The sequence below is a fragment of the Opisthocomus hoazin genome, chromosome 15 (assembly GCF_030867145.1).
Source record: "Opisthocomus hoazin isolate bOpiHoa1 chromosome 15, bOpiHoa1.hap1, whole genome shotgun sequence".
Classification (NCBI taxonomy): domain Eukaryota; kingdom Metazoa; phylum Chordata; class Aves; order Opisthocomiformes; family Opisthocomidae; genus Opisthocomus; species Opisthocomus hoazin.
The window spans coordinates 19,637,588-19,655,965 of NC_134428.1; the positions used below are offsets into that span (position 1 = coordinate 19,637,588).

Genomic DNA, 18,378 nt, shown 5'->3' on the forward strand with positions numbered 1-18,378 from the left:
ATTTGCTAGCTTGAATGACAGAGGCATCAAGAATCTGTGGAGTGCCCTTTATTCAGCAAAGGAAAATGATTTGAGACACTTCAGTCACCTAGATGTTTTGCAAAATATTGGGTTGGTAGATCTATAGTCCCTCAGATGAAGCCAGACATATCTGCTAATCTAAAAATGTAGGATTATTTTCTCAATTTGTACTACGTAGTATGTTCTGTAGAACGAGCAGTCCTAGTCTTGGAAATAGTAATTGTTGGCTTGGATGGAAGCAAAAACTGATGCTGCTAATCTGTGCATTTCTTGAAACATCTTGAACTGTCTTCATTGTGTGGTAACTTCGATTCAAACATTGACTTCTGGCAAGATAGCGTTGTTCTAACAAATGAGCATTTCATATTTTTGCGTGGCTGTTGGTTTTGTTGAGTAGCTGGTGTTACAATGCTGTCATGCTTGTGCTATCTGGATGTTAATAAGCTGCATGCATTGCCTGTGCTCACGCATTTCTCTGCTCCGCAAAGCATTCTTGGCCACAGTTGCATGTCCCTCTGCTTGGTTCCTTTGAACACGTGCCGCAGTAATGACATTTCGCGCTACCACTTTTTGTCTTCTAGGGAGGGCAGCTTCTGGCATGTACCGGTTACTTAGAACTGGATGGTATCAGCTTGCTGCTCTTGATGTCTTTGCTCAAGGTGTTTCTTCTAAAGAGGTGTGTATCCTTTGAGAAAAGTGTTTTGTGAGCAAATGATTTACCCAGTTATAAAACAATACAAGAGGAGAAATGTGTTGTTTCATGTGAACTTTCCTCTCTCTTTCTCTAGATGCCTTCCAAAGACCTACAAGCTGTTCCTGTTTCTTCTCCCGCTCCTGTTTCTACTAGGTACGTGAATCGCTTAGTTATGACACAGACCGGTGTATGCTTACTGCAGCCGTTCCAAGAGAGCGTTTTTAGTTGAACTCTCGGTTTATGAAGAAGACGCAGAAGCAAAAAAGAGCAAGTTTGTTTGTGACTAGGGCAGCAATTCAAGCTTTCAAAGTACTGACAAGTCAGTAGCCTTCCCCTTGCCGTGAAAGGAATACCCTCGATTTAATTTCATAGAGCTCTTTAGAAAGTGAGAGTGGGTGAGTAAATGCACTGAAGTCCTTTTTTCTTCACCTCCCTTGATAAGAATAGCAGTGAGGTCACAAAGAGCAGGTTGTGTACCGATTGCTTTGATTGTTGTTAATCTCCGTAAAAGTGGGGTTAGGTTCTTTGAGCAACTCATCCGAAGTCTTTCCCTTGCTCTGGACCATCCTTGAGTTGCTTAAAATACTGCTGTTTAGACTGGTTAGTTGACAGTATTCCAGGCCAGCTGTCTTCTTTGAAATAAACAAACTCAGTTTCGAACACTTGCTGAAAGTGGTGGGCTGTTTCTGAAAAGCAGGTTCATGTCTTCGCATGTCCTAAAAACTTTAGAAACTACTCTGGGGAGAAGATGAAGCTTCGCAGAAACTTACAGTCAGGATTGAAAATCCTCTCTACTAGGGAGAATAAGAAAGGAAGAACTTCCCTACCCTGTGTAGAAAGTGCTGCTACTTCTTGCTAAGACAGTGCAAAAACAAGCGTCATGTTTGTGAACTGCGAGATTGCCTAATATCTAACAAAAGTTGGAAGAAACTTGGGCTTCCGTGGAAACAATGTGGTATGTAGTACGTAGGGTACAGGGCAAGATATTTTCCATGGAGATAAAAAGCAGTTTTTTACATCTGCCTTCAGTGAGCATGGCCTGTCTTAATTGGTAAATGAGATCTAGGTCCCAGGGACGCAGTAGTATGAGATTGAGGATATACCATGAGACATAAGCGCAAGCTGCCTGCCATACAACGGTGTGAGCGGTACTGATGGATGTTCCCCAGTGTGCTTGAGTGCTTGGCTTCACAGTTTGAAAGCTGGCTCATACTGATTTTTGTTCAGACTGGAGTAGTGTGCGCTGTGTGACGTCTAGCTTGCAAACTTAAGGTAGCTTGTGTCACGAAGTAGGAAGACGACCTGTAGATCTAAGCAGTCTTCAGGGGGAATTCTCTTGAACACTCTTTTTGCCTTTTGTTTGGGATCTAGGTATATGGTTCTGGGGGTTTGATGGCTGCTTCTTACTATTACCTTCGTTGAACTGGATCAAAATTGATAGAATACAGAGAACAGAGGACTCTCTCCGTGTTCGTGAACCGCAGGCTGATTCTTTGCACTCTGTGCAACCTCCAGAGGTAAGGGAGAACAGTCTAGGGAAGAACTCTGATGTCTTGGAAGACTTCTTAACTGCCATGCCTTCAATATTTGGCAAGAACTACTTGACACACAAGGCTAATGTGAATAAATGTCTTGATCTTTACATATATAAAACAAAATTCTGTATACCTTAGGGTACCATCAACATCTTTGCTTCTGGTCGTGAAAGTGAAAGTGAGCTGGAAAAGCAAATGGCCTTTCTGTCTGAGAGATACCATCACCTTGATGAAAAATATAGCAAAGTGATGCTTCTACTCCAGAACCTTCAAGATCAGGTTGCCCAGAAAAGTGACAAAAGCAAAACATTGACGCTAATAAGAAATATGATGGGTCAACATCCTCAAGATGCGAGACTGGAGCAAAAGGTAAGATAGTCAGTTGTTGCTGCTTTCTGGTGCTGATCGACGTATCCTGTTTTAGTAACGCAGATTACTAGCCATTTGATTCAGGCTTGCGTCCAATTTTGTGAGCAAAAGTGATTTGCAGCCTTTTCTGCGGGATCTAGAGTTGCAGATCCTCCAGAAGATCACTCTCCATATGTCTGTGACAAGCCAAAAGCTAACATCTGCAGTAGTAACAAAGGCTGTGACTAATGCAGGGGTTCGTGGAATCACAGAAGCGGTGAGTGAGTTGAAGTTCTCGCAAGTTCAACTAAAACCGTCAGGAGTCCTTTTCTAGGCATTTTTTGGAGCATCGCAGTCAATATAAACGTCAGTGACTTGAAGAGATGTTTAGAACATGAATTGAAATGGGGAGAACTACAGAAAATGCTTGATGAAGCGTACACTTACAGCATTGCTTGTTGCCTGTTGCAAATGTTGTTTTTTTTTTCCAAAGTATGCTATCTTGAAAATTGCAGAATTCCCAAAAAACAGCTATACCAAAGCAATGCAGCTCAGGGTCTTGGGAAGGTGGGGGAAAGAATGCAACTTTTGAAGAAAGCACCAGTCAATATGCAGTATGAATTTGTATTTTAAGCCAAAAAACCATGCACTAAAAATGGCCTCTGTCTTGAGAGAGGCTTTCAAAGACTTGCGATGGAGTGCAGCATCTCAAAAAGATGCTTATTCTACATGTATACAGATGTGTATAGATCAATTACTTTATCAGTTGATATTATTAAATTCTTCCCTTTCTCCTCTTCTATGTGTATATCTGTAGCAAGCCCAGACTATTGTAAACAATGCCCTGAAACTTTTCTCTCAAGACAAGACTGGTATGGTGGATTTCGCCTTGGAATCTGCAGGTAAATAGTGGAGGAAACTCCACTTTCACGATTCATGTTATTTATAGTATCTACTAAAAATGTCGAAAGATCTGCTTGCGTGGGGTGTATGCACCACTGAACTCGCTAGGGAAAATGTGTATGTTTTAGCCCTCTGAGGTGAAAAGCCTTGAACATTCTGAAAAGAACACTGTACTTGATAGAAGCATTGTATCCCCAGCCAATGACTAGACTTGAACAGTATCTTTACTAGTTGGTTTTGAGGAAAAGAACTGGTATGTTCACGAAGCTTTGTACAAATCTCTGGCTGAAAAGTCTTCAGGAAGAAATGAGTAATTATTTCGGCTAACCTGATACATCTTTTTTAAGGTGGCAGCATTCTGAGTACTCGCTGTTCTGAAACCTATGACACCAAACCAGCAGTGATCAGCCTCTTTGGAATTCCTCTGTGGTACCTCTCTCAGCCTCCAAGGGCGGTGATTCAGGTAATTAAAGGCCGAGTGAAGAAATTCAGCAATGTTATTTTGTGCTGAGGGGTTTGGATTGTTTCTTGGATGCTGGATGTTTCTGTCTGCAGCACACTGTGGGGCACGGGTCCTTTGAACGATGTTCCCAAGAGTGCCATTCTTCTGGTAGTTCCTGGGCGCTGCTCAAGTCGTCTTCTAGCAAAACAAAGACCCTGCTAGGAGGCTTGGGTGGTACACTGGACTTCTGCAGAGTGTGAGCACTGGGAGGGTTCCTGTTGTGAAGTAGTCTCCAGGCGGATCTTCAAAACGCTGCTGGCTGTTTGGGTGGATGTGCTGTCTCCCTGAAGAATGCTACCAAATAGATTATATTCTGCCACTTACTCTCTAAGACTGTCCCTAATAATTCAGAATTCGCCACAACTCTTTCTGGCAAAATGCTTGTGGCTGCAGGTTTTGTTGTTGCTGTTGTGTTCCATCCTGTTCTCTCCCCTTTCCTCCTGTCTAGCCGGACATGTATCCAGGAAACTGCTGGGCTTTCAAAGGATCACAGGGGTATCTCGTAGTTCGACTTTCAAGGAAGATCTATCCGACTGCCTTTACGTTGGAACACATCCCAAAAGCACTTTCACCAACAGGAGAGATCTCCAGTGCTCTGAGGAGCTTTGCAGTATATGTAAGTCTGTCTGTGAACTTCAGAGGATATTTGTATGCATAAAGAATATTTGTGGCGCAGATCTTGGAAAATAAGGACTGAAGGGAGGACAGCTAAGGAGAGAAACTGTTTGCTTTTAAAATTGCTGTTTTTGTAATCAGCTTTGAGACTAGGAATAAGAAGTGTTACAGCTAATTTTGAGGGAGCTGTTTCTTTTTTTCCTGCTTTATACAGTAGTAAACATTTTTGGAGGGAGGTGACTGTTTTTGATTTGGTATCGTTCTTTCAGGCACTCAAATTGTTCCATCCTTCCACCACTCCTACTGCTTACCCTCTCCCTCCCCAGTGTTGGCTTTGCACCTTGTCTGTGATGTGCCTTCAGTGTGTTTTAAATTGATTTTAACTAGCACCACAGCTGCTTAGGCAGGACTGCAGAACAGAAGACCACAGGCTACATCAGAGAGTAGCTGTGATACCTGAGAACATTTGTCTAGCTCCATTAAATGCTGAAGCCGCCGTCTGCAAGCATCTGAATCTTGGCTTCCGTCTTGTTTGTGATGTTGCTGTTTTCTCATTCTTGTTTGTCCTGAGCAGTTTACATTGTCCACTGCGATCTTGGTTGTGCCATGGAAATGATGGGGTTTGACCATGAAAACAGCAACATACAAACATAGCACAGCTCTTTGCAGTTCAGGAAAGTCAAATGCAGAGCTGTGGCTGAAGAAGCATGAAGTTCCACGGGAAGTATTCTGACCTCGGTTTCAGAGACTTGCGTTGACAGGCAGTTAGGTAGGCATGCTTCTGTCTTTGGTTTGACTTGAAATGTGATGGAAGCAAACGTCTTTCTCCTGTTGTTGTAGGGTCTAGATAATGAATATCAAGAAGGCGGCAAGCTTCTAGGACAGTATGTCTACGACCAAGACGGAGAACCACTGCAGACCTTTCCAGTGATGGTAAGTCTGGATGAGAAGATTTCAAGTGGCAGAAGAAGCACACGCATATTTTCTAGGGTAGTGCACAATGAGCAGTGAAGGAAAAAGGCTTCATTCTCTGTTGGGCACCGTAGAAACTGAGGTGGAAAGTAGCTACTGATCTGCCTCAAAACCTAAGGTTCGGATAGTTTAGAGGGGAGGAAAGTTTTGTGCCAGGTGGACACAAGTGGTGTGAAGATACCGAACGTATGAGGAGTCTGCTTCATGCTGCTTCTGACTCCCTTCACAAAAAAAAAACCAACAAACCGGTTGTAAGGCAAAGAAGGTTCTGTTCCAAGTGGCAGAAGGTTCCCAAGGCATCACTCAGTTATTAATCAAAGTTGGTAGTTGCAGGAATGAAGGAAAGCGCCTTCAGTTGCACCTGTTTATACTCCAAACCGAACTCTGGTTTGTGTGTTTGTTTTTTCCTTCTGCAGGAGAAAAGTGAAAACGCATTCCAAATAGTGGAACTGAGAGTGTTTTCTGACTGGGGACATCCGGAATATACCTGCCTTTATCGGTTCAGAGTGCATGGGAAACTTGCCGAATAATCTCCAGCACTTCAGCTTGGACTGGTTTTACGGTTGTGCATTTTGTTCTCGATTTTTGTATATGCCGGAAAGCCTAGAAGACTGGAATCTTGCCTTTTTCTTCGTGGAGGCAGTCGTGATGCGTGGGGCTGACTGCCTAGGTCTGGGCAAGCCCGTGCGTGGGCCTTCGTCCGCCTCGTCATTTGCCTGCCCCTCCGGTTCCATTGCCTCATACCTATTGCGTCAGGGCACCTGGTGTGGAGAGGGAGGCCAGGAGGGGATTCGCCTGCCGCCCCGAGCAGGGACCCGTTTCCATTCCCCGCTGTCTCTCTGGTGCTCTCCTTCAGCCTGGTGGCGAGAGGGCAGGGGATCTTCTGCTTCTTGTGGAACGTCCATCCTGTGCGCTTGTTTCGGGGGTGGCAGGTCATGGCTCCACCAGTCTATTTCCCCCTCGCACTCCCTGATGCTCCTGAACCTTTCTGCCTCCTCTTTGAGCTCTGCCACCAGGACGAGCAGATCATCCACCTGGTCACAGCGCACGCAGGCGTTCTGCCTGCTGCCCTCCCATACCAGTGACAGGCTCGGGCACTCCCTGCAGCCAGAGACCTGCACAGCTGCCTGTTTATGCGGGAGCTCTGTCTGGGTCGCCGTATTCCGCCTGGTGACGGCTTTCAGGCGAGTGGAGACCATAGCTACTAGCTGAGCAAGTGATGACCAGCGGCTGAATTTACCCCGATAGCTGGCCGAGCCTCGGGGCCCTGCCTGCACCAGCTGCCGTGCCAACTGCCGTGGCAGGCCCTGTTTGCCTATCCTGGTCGCCGCACTGTGGGTCGCTCGTGCTCCCTCGGGGCTGCTTTTGTGAGGGGGGAGGGTGCCGTCGTCACTCTTGACCCCGCTCTTCTTTGGGGGAGGAGGATTTGGGGGGGCACGCTCTCTCTCGCCGGGCGCCTGTCTCGGCTGTTCTGCCGCTGAGAAAATGTTTCCCCGGTGCGATCCCTCGCTCCGGAGCCCTTCACTGTGCGGTCTGTTCTTCTCTGCTGCCTCCAAACTGACAAAATGCTGTTGAGAGGATGCAGAGAAGGCTGAGCTACTGAATGCCTTCTTTGCTTCAGTCTTCAGTGCCAAGGCAGGCCCTCAGGAATCCCAGGCCCCGGAGGTAAGAGAGGAAGCCTACAGAGAGGATGACTTTCCCTTGGTCGAGGAGGACTGTGTGAGGGATCGCTTAAGCGATCTGGATGTCCACAAATCCATGGGCCCCGATGGAATGCACCCACGAGTGCTGAGGGAGCTGGTGGATGTCATTGCTGAGCCACTCTCCATCATCTTTGAGAGGTCCTGGAGGACAGGAGAGGTGCCGGAGGACTGGAGAAAGGCCAATGTCACTCCAGTCTTCAACAAGGGCAAGAAGGAGGACGCAGGGAACTACAGGCCGGTCAGCCTCACCTCCATCCCGGGAAAGGTGATGGAGCAGCTTATCCTGGAGGTCATCAACAAGCAAGTGGAAGAAAAGAAGGTTATCAGGAGTAGTCAGCGTGGATTCACCAAGGGGAAATCATGCTTGACCAATCTTACAGCTTTCTACGATGAGATGACTGGCGGGGTAGATGAAGGGAGAGCCATAGATGTTGTCTACCTAGACTTCAGCAAGGCTTTCGACACAGTCTCCCATAATATCCTCCTAGGGAAGCTCAGGAAGTATGGGCTGGAAGAGTGGTCGGTGAGGTGGATTGAGAACTGGCTGAATGGCAGAACTCAGAGGGTTGTACTCAGCAGCGCTGAGTCTAGTTGGAGGCTGGTAACTAGTGGTGTCCCCCAGGGGTCAGTACTGGGCCCAGCCTTGTTCAACTTCTTCATCAATGACCTGGATGAAGAGTTAGAGTGTACCCTCAGCAAGTTTGCTGATGACACCAAACTGGGAGGAGTGGTAGATACACCAGCAGGCTGTGCTGCCATTCAGCGTGACCTGGACAGGCTGGAAAGTTGGGCAGAGAGGAACCTGATGAGGTTCAACAAAGGCAAATGCAGGGTCCTGCACATGGGGAGGAACAACCCCAGGCATCAGTACAGGCTTGGGGCGGACCTGCTGGAGAGCAGCTGTGTGGAGAGGGACCTGGGCGTCCTGGTGGACGACAGGTTAACCATGAGCCAGCAGTGTGCACTGGCTGCCAAGAAGGCCAATGGCATTCTGGGATGCATCAAAAGGAGTGTGGCCAGCAGGTCGAGGGAGGTTCTCCTTCCCCTCTACACTGCCCTAGTGAGGCCTCATCTGGAGTACTGTGTCCAGTTCTGGGCTCCCCAGTTCAAGAAAGATGAGGAGCTACTGGAGAGAGTCCAGCGGAGGGCTACAAGGATGGTGAGGGGACTGGAACATCTCTGCTATGAGGAGAGGCTGAGGGAGCTGGCCTTGTTCAGCCTGAAGAAGAGAAGGCTGCGAGGGGACCTTACAAATGCTTACAAATATCTGAAGGGTGGGTGTCAGGAGGATGGTGCCAAGCTCTTTTCAGTGGTGCCCAGTGACAGGACAAGGGGCAATGAGCACAAACTGAAGCACAGGAAGTTCCGTCTGAATATGAGGAAGAATTTCTTCCCTCTGAGGGTGACGGAGCACTGGAACAGGCTGCCCAGGGAGGTTGTGGAGTCTCCTTCTCTGGAGATATTCAACACCTGCCTGGACAAGTTCCTCTACAACCTACTGTAGGTGACCCTGCTTCGGCAGGAGGGTTGGGCTAGATGACCCACAGAGGTCCCTTCCAACCCCTACCATTCTGTGATTCTGTGAGATGTTTAAAGAAAAGAGTTTTAATTTTTGAAAGCGCGCGTAATGCTTGAAAGAAGAAATCAAAGTTTCTTTCCTGTATTTTTGATCACCTGCTGCAATCGCTACGCCAGTAAAACCCAAGGAGTGCCCCTTGCCCGAGGGGCAGGCGCAGGGGCTTTGTTGCCAAATGCCTTCTCCCCCTTCCTCTCTCCCCCCGGCTGGGTCTCAGCGGTCTGCAATACCCTCTCCCCAGTTCGTGCCTGAGATGTTGGGGCTTGGGTTCATTCCGCTCTCTGAGCCCCCTTCCCTCAGCTGCGTCGATGGCGGCCGCGATGATGGCGGCGGAGCAGGAAGCCGTCAAAGGCGGCGGCAGGAACCGCGGCGGCGTGCAGCGCGTGGAGGGCAAGCTGCGCGCCAGCGTCGAGAAGGGCGACTGCTACGAGGCGCACCAGATGTACCGGACGCTCTTCCTCAGGTGGGGCCCGGCCCGCCGCCCTGCCCCTCCCCACCCGGCCTTCCAGAGCCTGCCCACGCACCCAGCGTAACCACATCTGTTTTGCTTTCCTGGAAGCTTCTCTTCTGATGCCATCAAATGACTATAACTTTTGTGTAAGGGAATGCTGAGACGTGATACTGTGCCTTAGCTGTGGATGTTGATGAAAAGACTAAATCTACAAAATTCTGGTTGATGTTTTCTTTTCTGTACCGATATGTTCATCACTAGCAGCATCTGTCTGTTTTGTAGCAAAAACAGTGCTGCTGATGTGTCCGTGCTGGGTTTGGAGTCTTTGGAGAAATCGGATGCAAAAGTAGCAGAGGACCTTTTAGGTGAGGTGACTTTTGCGCTCGCTTTGACGTTGCTCAGATGTGCTTTGAGTTGGAGACTGGTAACAACAGTCACTGTGCAACCTGAAATGCTTTTTGTATGCCCTCCCAGATGGCTAAGGGTTACCTTTGTGGGCATGCTTAGAACAATCGTTGCTGTCAGGTTGTGCCTGGGGAGGTTTAGAGGAGATACTGGGATAGATATCTTCACTGAAAGGGTTGTCAAGCGTTGGCACAGGCTGCCCAGGGAGGCGGCTGAGTCGCCATCCCTGGAGGTATTTAAAAGACTTGTAGATGTGGTGCTTAGGGACATGGTTTAGTGGTGGACTTGGCGGTGTTATGTTTATGGTTGGACTTGATGATCTTCAAGGTCTTTTCCAACCTAAATGATCCCGTGATTCTACAATACAAATGACATTATTACTTTGTAATGTTCTGGGGTCTTTAACGCTTGTGTTTTTGTTTAGGATTTTGGGGAGAAGGAGCTGCTTTCATTGACAATATTGTGCTCAGCTCTTTTTTTTTTATTATTTTTTTAGAAACAAAAGCCCCAGGAACGTTGGAAATAACGTGTCATATCTCTGTACATCGCTGTGGCCCAAGAAGGGACAGACGCCTTAAGAAAGCTAGCCTAGAACACTCGAGAAAAGCACTGGAGCGTTTAGATTCTTGGGTCACAATGCTGGGTGGTTCTAGAAGCTGGTCTTCTGCTGCGCAGTGCCCTGTAGCAAGGAGCTCAGCTCAGCTACGCAGCAGTGTTTCCTTCGAGTGTAAGTATGAGGCTTCTGCTTGAGGCTAAACTTCTGTTTTAGTACGTTTCTTTCCTGCCGATTCCTCTGTTTAATCTGTTAGTGATTGCCTTGTGTTGCTGATTTGCCTTGATTGTAAGTTTTCCTGGGGGTTCTGAGAGAATCAAATGTCGAAGTGCGGAGTAGAGTTCCTGGGGTAATGATGGGAAGCTTGTCTGCCTGTAAACTTGCCTCTGTAGGATAAACCAGAGAAAAATGGATAAAAGACAAAACCATTTTTTGATTTGTACAGAGTTAAAGGTTTGTAATGATTGAGAGATGAAGAAATCTTTTAAAACCACTTGGGTTTTTTTTTAAACTCATGGTAGTTAAACTAGTGTACCTAAAGTAGGGAGATCTTGAAGTGTCTTCAAGTGGGGAAGTTCTTACTTGCTGGGAGATGGAAACTTGGAGTAGTGTGGCATATGGATCTTTGGTTCTCCAAGCAAGGAACGGGCAACCAAAATGTTTAAAATATCAGCTTTGGCTCTAAATGAGTCTTTACCTTGAAACTGAGAGTGCATCCTGATTTTGAATTTGTGGCTCAGTGTGGCAAAGAAACTGTCCTGAATGGCTTCCTCTCTCCACTTGGTCCCCACAGAACTGTGTGTCTAAAGCTGTACAACGAATGCTTGCTCTGGTTTGACTTCAAACATGGGTTTCCATGGTGGTTGTTTCTTTCTAAGTAGCATTAGCTTTCAGTTGCTCAACTTGCAATGTGAAGTGCTGAGGAGAACCCTGACTATCGACGTACTTCTAAGCTGTATTATGTGGCGTGTCTTGTAGGAGTTGCTCCATAACCCCGGATAAACTGCTTTGAATGGAAACTCAGACTAGCTTGAAGGGCGTGTTTGTTACGAGGGGAATTTTCTCTTCACCTCAGGTAACTTTGCTCTTCATGTTTTGCTGCAGTTCGAGTTATTCTTCGTCTGCTTTGGATTTTGAGACTGAAAATAAAATAGATCCAGTATTTGATTCGCCAAGAATGTCGCGGCGTAGCTTACGGTTATCTGCTGCGGCATTGAAGAAATCCAGTGTTGCACCAAAGGATACCCATCCTGACAGCTCTTATGCTGGAAACCTGTCCTTCAGAGAGCAGTCTTCCAAGTAAGCACTTTTTGTCGTCACAAGTTAATTTTTTGGTTGGACTCTTGAGACTTTGCAAAAGCATAGATGTTGGAGGACTTTCTTTTAAACCTGATTTGAGCCGTTTAGTCATGTCAGTTTTAACATACCCTGCCTTTCTTTTTCCTTTAAAGTGAGAGACAAAGAGAAATTTGCATCTTTCGTGCTGTATCGTATGTGTCTTTGCTCTGTTTCGTAGGGTGCTGAAGCACCGCCCAAGTGTGAATAAGAAATCTGGCAGTGCAAGACACACACCAAGGAAGAATCTGTCCCGCTCTTGCATTGTCTGCCAAAGCAGTTTCAATAGCCATGCCAGTGATGTATCAATTGTATCCAGTGCATTGGGTGAATCCCGGATTCGAGAGCAGAGAGAAGTTAATAATTTCTGGGGTAGGTAATCATTGCCATTGCTTGTATCGGACTGTGAAAGCTGCTTCTGGGTTGGCGTGTATGAACGTGTGTCCTCATCTTCCCTCTTTCCCCATCCATGTTTCCGTTCTGCCCTCAGCCGTGTGCACGTACTCACTCTTTTGTTTTAGTTGTCTGCCTGCTGGAAATTCACAGTCCAGTGAGTAAACTTGATTTACTGGTGTGGTCAGCAGCAGGACACGTTGCACAGTCAAGTGAATGTGCCAGGCAAACGTATATGTGATGCAGCACCGTAGATTGCATAGATGTAATTCTCTGTTGTCATCTGTGCATAGAGTACTGTATTTGAAGAATGGTAAACACGTAGCTTGTCTTTGCAAAGCCAAAGGAAAAGCTTTCTCTTGTTTGTGCGTAGCCAGAAGTATTTTTCAACTTAACTTACCTTCACCTGACAGTTTCAAATTCGTGGCACTGCAGTCTTTCCTGAGGGGGTTTTTGTCTGTGGCTGGCTGGTTTGTTTTTGCAAGGAGGTACAAGTATGCTTTTCTGGAACCTACTTTTTTCATTGAAGAGGAGAATACTTTACGTAGACAGTACTCCAGGTGTTGTGTAGGAGAAGATCAACAAATGACTATATCATAGAATCATAGAATCGTACATTGGAAAAGACCTCTAAGATCATCAAGTCCCACCATCAACGACTATTTGTTTCCAGTCAGTGTGCCTGTGCCCTTGAGTTGTTTCAATCTCAGTAGAATGCGTTCTAAACTGTCAAATACCTGGCTCTTCAAACAGAATCTTAAAATACGGTAGTACCGAAGTAGTTACCAAGCAACAGAAACGGCATAAGCTTGTAATTAGCTGCTTTCAAGTCAGATGGGAGGTAAGAAAAGGTGCAGTTGTCATTCATGTTTAGTCTGCTGCTCCCGTGGCAGAATGCTTTTCACTGTCTGTTACCCTACTACAACGATGTCTGAATGTATGGATCTGTTTCTGTTCATGTAGTGACTGCAAAATATGTTAAATACCAATCATAAAGTGGCTTTTCTTTGCAGTATTAAAATCAGTGGGACTTTCACTTGGAGTTCTTGTCAGATATCATAGTTGATTGTGGGACTTCCTTACTTTTGGGACCAAATTTTTTTTTTTTTTTCTCTTGAAGGTCTTGATGATGAAGGCGACCCTAAAGGTAACTATGGTTTCGTTTTCTTTCCGAGTGCATTCTATTCAACGGTAACTAGCGACGGCGATACTGATAGGAATGCTCTATATGTTTTACTCTTGGTTGGCTAGGTAGTGATACTACACTAATGCAGGGAAATGGTGATACAGAAACAGCAGAAAACAGCACAGTGGTCAATGGCTACACTTGCAGGGATTACAGGATGCTTTCTAAACGGAAGGAGGTTCTGACAGCATACTCGCCTTCTCATGTGCCATCTTCCAGAATTTACTCCAGGGATAGGAGCCAGAAACATGCATCCAGTAAGTTACTTTCTCTTTTTTTTTTTTTTTTTTCATGTGGTTGGCAGAATGGTGTACAGTTCAGTTGATGCTTTTTTCATGTAGTGTTCTTTAAGTACTCTTCCTGCCCTGCTAAATTTATCAATATCCAAATTCTAGATATCAGCTTACAAGGAATACCTTCCTCTGTTTCATTTGAAACTTTGCGTACTTGTTGGCTTCTGATATCTAATCATCAGCTTTTCTTTTTCGGTGCTACTGTAGGACTTACACGGTTTTCGAATACGTGTCTATTTCTAAGGTTTTGGTAAGGGTTTTCAGATGAAACTGCTTCTGTATGGTCCAGATTTTTGATGCTTTTTTTTATTCTTACGTGAACTTTCAAAATTGAGCAGAACAGTTACTTTGCAGTGCTTCTGTTATGCAAGAAATTGGAGAGATGCTGTCCTACTTTGCTTTGGGTTTTTTCTCCTCATTTAACCGTGCAGCTTATTAGAGTGTTTTTAGAAGCTAAACCTCAAGTCCTTGAAAAATGGAACTCCAAAGGGGAAAACTGATTCCAGATAGACTCCCTGGTGACCATATTCCTAAAGCTCAAAACCAAATGAATCTGCTGTAAACAAGGTTCTGCCTTTTCAAGGCAATCTCCATTATAGGGATGCTTGTCCTCAGTGTCCTGACTGCATCTGCCTGCCTCTTGTATACCATCTGTAATTTCTTGATGGTTGGTAGTCCTCAGTTCTCAGGAAGTTGTTCCGTGAGTGGCCTTGAATTAGGAACCGATTTTGGAATTCTGTCAGTGTGTTGTTATTCTTGAATGAAGTATGTTCTCAGTAGCAAGAAATCCGTTAGTTCGGACTGTGAGGTGTGACTTCAAGTGCTTTGGGGCAAGTATATCTTTTTGGTAAATCGGTATCACAGGTAGGAATTCTGTTGGCTTAGCGTCATGAATTACAAGGGACACTGTATGAAACCTACTTTCTGTGCTCCTGAGTTTGTATTCACGCAGGAGAATTCTACAAGGAACTCATCTTTGCACATGCATTTGAACTTGAACTGAGTAGTTTGGGTTCAACTTCGGGAGGGCGGGGGAAGAGGCACACAGTCATGGCAGGTTTTGGGAATGTGGCTGATTCTAGGAGAGCAGCAGTATGGAGGACTGCCGCTTTGTTCCCGTGGCTCTGCAGAAGTGTGTGTCTCTAGCACTTGAGACAGACCGCTGCAGGAACTTCCTGCAATGCAGAGGCAGAGGAGGAGGTGAGAAGTCCTCACCCTTTCCAATCCACAAGAAGGATGCAGTTTGTCGCTTTGGAGCTGTAACCCACAAAATCAGTATCAACAGCTCACATCATCCTTGGGAAATCCTGAGTTGTGTAAGCAAGGAATTCATTGCTATGTAGAGTTCTTAATTCCCTTAATGCCCTTTATTCAGCAAAGGAAAATGATTTGAGACACTTCAGTCACCTAAATGCTTTGCAAAATATTGGGTTGGTAGATCTATAGTCCCTCAGATGAAGCCAGACATATCTGCTAATCTAAAAATGTAGGATTATTTTCTCAATTTGTACTACGTAGTATGTTCTGTAGAACGAGCAGTCCTAGTCTTGGAAATAGTAATTGTTGGCTTCAGTGGGCTTCAAGTCACAGCACTTTGTTCTAGTCTGTTGGGGTTTGTTGTTGTTGTTGGTTTTGTTCTTTCTAAGAGCCTCAAAATTGACCTGCTGAAGATCCTTGGGAACATTCAGTTTATTGAACGTTTACTGCTTGTAACTTTTAGTAGGGAATATTTTCTATTATTTGTGAGTATTTCTCAGGCATCATTAATTCTTTCACTAGGATTTAAAACTTTTAATTGTTCCTTCTTCTGCACATGAACCCAGACAATGAACTTGATGTAGAACTCAGAACAAATCAGATGCTTTTAAAGTAATGATGTGCTTAAAACTTGTTTTTGTGGTACTACTTTTTTACTCTTCTTCTACACTTAGCATGACATTGTTAGATAAACGTGCTGGAAAAGGTAAACTTTGATTTTTGGAAAAGTGATACGCTACACAGATGCTGTTGATCATTCTGTTGATCTCTGTAGATGAAAATTGTGTTTCTAAATTGGCTTGCTTTTACTTGGCTTCGTATCTATTAGTGGCTTGCTTTGCTTCTAAACAGTGAAGAACCAAGTCTGTAGATTATTGAAAGGTATGGTTTAAAATATTGCGGAACGTGTAATGTGCAGGGGATCGCATCTGTTTTACTGCATGTGCTGGGAAAGAAGATTAAGCGCATATATGTATGTTACCACAAGAAGTGAATTTGTTGTAATCTAGGTTACTTTATGCTTGACGTGTTGCAAACAGTGGGAGCAACAGGATGGCTTGTGTCTCAGAAGGTGGTGTCTCTACTTTGGCTGGCCGTTCTTTCTCCAGGTGACTGTCTCAGTCTCTGTGTGTGTGTGTGTGTGCGCGCATTGCCCGTTCCTTTTGACAAACTAGGACTCTGCAGGACATGGCGTACACTAATTCAACTATGCTTATGCTGTAGCTTTGGTGTCTTGAAATGCATGTGCTGCTTTTCTTTATTGACCAAAATATGCGTAATGAGAGGGTATATTTCTGTTCGCAGGCATAATGGGAGACTAAGCGGACCGCTTCATGCGGGAACAAGTGTGTGAATAGCACAGAATATGGGGTGCCAAGAATAACGGGGCATGTTTTGGTTTGGTAGTCACTGCCCATGTTGGTATTCCTCTTAGCAAAAACTGATGCTGCTAATCTGTGCATTTCTTGAAACATCTTGAACTGTCTTCATTGTGTGGTAACTTCGATTCAAACATTGACTTCTGGCAAGATAGCGTTGTTCTAACAAATGAGCATTTCATATTTTTGCGTGGCTGTTGGTTTTGTTGAGTTTCTGGTGTTACAATGCTGTCGTGCTTGTGCTATCTAGATGTTAATAAGCTGCATGCATTGCCTGTGCTCACGCATTTCTCTGCTCCGCAAAGCATTCTTGGCCACAGTTGCATGTCCCTCTGCTTGGTTCCTTTGAACATGTGCCGCAGTAATGACATTTCGCGCTACCACTTTTTGTCTTCTAGGGAGGGCAGCTTCTGGCATGTACAGGTTACTTAGAACTGGATGGTATCAACTTGCTACTCTGATGTCTTTGCTCAAGGTGTTTCTTCTAAAGAGGTGTGTATCCTTTGAGAAAAGTGTTTTGTGAGCAAATGATTTACCCAGTTATAAAACAATACAAGAGGAGAAATGTGTTGTTTCATGTGAACTTTCCTCTCTCTTTCTCTAGATGCCTTCCAAAGACCTACAAGCTGTTCCTGTTTCTTCTCCCGCTCCTGTTTCTACTAGGTACGTGAATCGCTTAGTTATCCAAAGTCTTTCCCTTGCTCTGGACCATCCTTGAGTTGCTTAAAATACTGCTGTTTAGACTGGTTAGTTGACAGTATTCCAGGCCAGCTGTCTACTTTGAAATAAACAAACTCAGTTTCAAACACTTGCCAAAAGTGGTGGGCTGTTTCTGAAAAGCAGGTTCATGTCTTTCATGTCCTAAAAACTTTAGAAACTACTCTGGGGAGAAGATGAAGCTTTGCAGAAACTTACAGTCAGGATTTAAAATCCTCTGTACTAGGGAGAATAAGAAAGGAAGAACTTCCCTACCCTGTGTAGAAAGTGCTGCTACTTCTTGCTAAGACAGTGCAAAAACAAGCGTCATGTTTGTGAAATGCGAGATTGTTTCCAGGGAAGCCCAAGTTTCTTCCAACTTTTGTTAGATATGCGAAGTGGTATATAGTAAGTAGGGCATAGGGCAAGATATTTTCCATGGAGATAAAAAGCAGTTTTTACATCTGCCTTCAGTGAGCATGGCCTGTCTTAATTGGTAAATGAGATCTAGGTCCCAGGGACGCAGTAGTATGAGATTGAGGATATACCATGAGACATAAGCGCAAGCTGCCTGCCATACAACGGTGTGAGCGGTACTGATGGATGTTCCCCAGTGTGCTTGAGTGCTTGACTTCACAGTTTGAAAGCTGGCTCATACTGATTTTTGTTTAGACTGGAGTAGTGTGCGCTGTGTGACGTCTACCTTGCAAACTTAAGGTAGCTTGTGTCACAAAGTAGGAAGACGACCTGTAGATCTAAGCGGTCTTCAGGGGGAATTCTCTTGAACACCCTTTTTGCCTTTTGTTTGTGATCTAGGTATATGGTTCTGGGGGTTTGATGGCTGCTTCTCACTAATACCTTCGTTGAACTGGATCAAAATTGATAGAATACAGAGAACAGAGGACTCTCTCCGTGTTCGTGAACCGCAGGCTGATTCTTTGCACTCTGTGCAACCTCCAGAGGTAAGGGAGAACAGTCTAGGGAAGAACTCTGGTATCTTGGAAGACTTCTTAACTGCCATGCCTTCAATATTTGGCAAGAACTACTTGACACACAAGGCTAATGTGAATAAATGTCTTGATCTTTACATATATAAAAAAAAATTCTGTATACCTTAGGGTACCATCAACATCTTTGCTTCTGGTCGTGAAAGTGAGCTGGAAAAGCAAATGGTCTTTCTGTCTGAGAGATACCATCACCTTGATGAAAAATATAGCAAAGTGATGCTTCTACTCCAGAACCTTCAAGATCAGGTTGCCCAGAAAAGTGACAAAAGCGAAACATTGACGCTAATAAGAAATACGATGAATCAGCATCTTCAAGATATGAAACGGGAGGAAAAGGTAAGATAGTCAGTTGTTGGTGCTTTCTGGTGCTGATCGACATATCCTGTTTCAGTAATGCAGATTACTAGCCGTTTGATTCAGGGTTCTTTCTGTTGCAGAATTAGCTGGTAGGTAGTAAATGCCAGGGAGTAGTCGCTGGCATTTGTTCCTCCTTTGTTATTGCTGACAAAGATTTCCAGATATTTGGTCTAAAGTAGAATCTTCAGTTGCTGAAA

General features: G+C 45.0%; 2 protein-coding genes across 2 annotated transcripts in view; both read left to right on the forward strand.

The window, feature by feature from the left end:
• The window catches only part of LOC142363274 (SUN domain-containing protein 1-like), a 43,731-nt gene that overhangs the window by 18,938 nt on the left and 6,415 nt on the right, over nucleotides 1-18,378 (forward strand). Inside the window, exons 12-16 of the mRNA XM_075436719.1 lie at nucleotides 15,753-15,851; nucleotides 16,520-16,613; nucleotides 16,726-16,784; nucleotides 17,634-17,779; nucleotides 17,936-18,160. Of these exons, the coding sequence (XP_075292834.1) occupies nucleotides 15,753-15,851; nucleotides 16,520-16,613; nucleotides 16,726-16,784; nucleotides 17,634-17,779; nucleotides 17,936-18,160 (623 nt within the window). The remainder of the gene's footprint in view (nucleotides 1-15,752; nucleotides 15,852-16,519; nucleotides 16,614-16,725; nucleotides 16,785-17,633; nucleotides 17,780-17,935; nucleotides 18,161-18,378) is intronic.
• Nucleotides 620-6,120, forward strand: LOC142363293 (SUN domain-containing protein 1-like). Its single transcript, XM_075436803.1, has 7 exons — nucleotides 620-645; nucleotides 2,704-2,875; nucleotides 3,416-3,500; nucleotides 3,849-3,964; nucleotides 4,452-4,619; nucleotides 5,459-5,551; nucleotides 6,007-6,120. The coding sequence occupies exons 1-7, from the start codon at nucleotides 620-622 to the stop codon at nucleotides 6,118-6,120; spliced, it is 774 nt and encodes a 257-aa protein (XP_075292918.1).

Coding starts and splice junctions, on each gene's coding strand:
- LOC142363293 (XM_075436803.1), top strand. CDS start 620: ATGTACCGGTTACTTAGAACTGGATG. Junction 2,876..3,415: donor TTCGTGGAATCACAGAAGCG/GTGAGTGAGTTG, acceptor GTATATCTGTAG/CAAGCCCAGACTATTGTAAA. Junction 4,620..5,458: donor TGAGGAGCTTTGCAGTATAT/GTAAGTCTGTCT, acceptor CTGTTGTTGTAG/GGTCTAGATAATGAATATCA.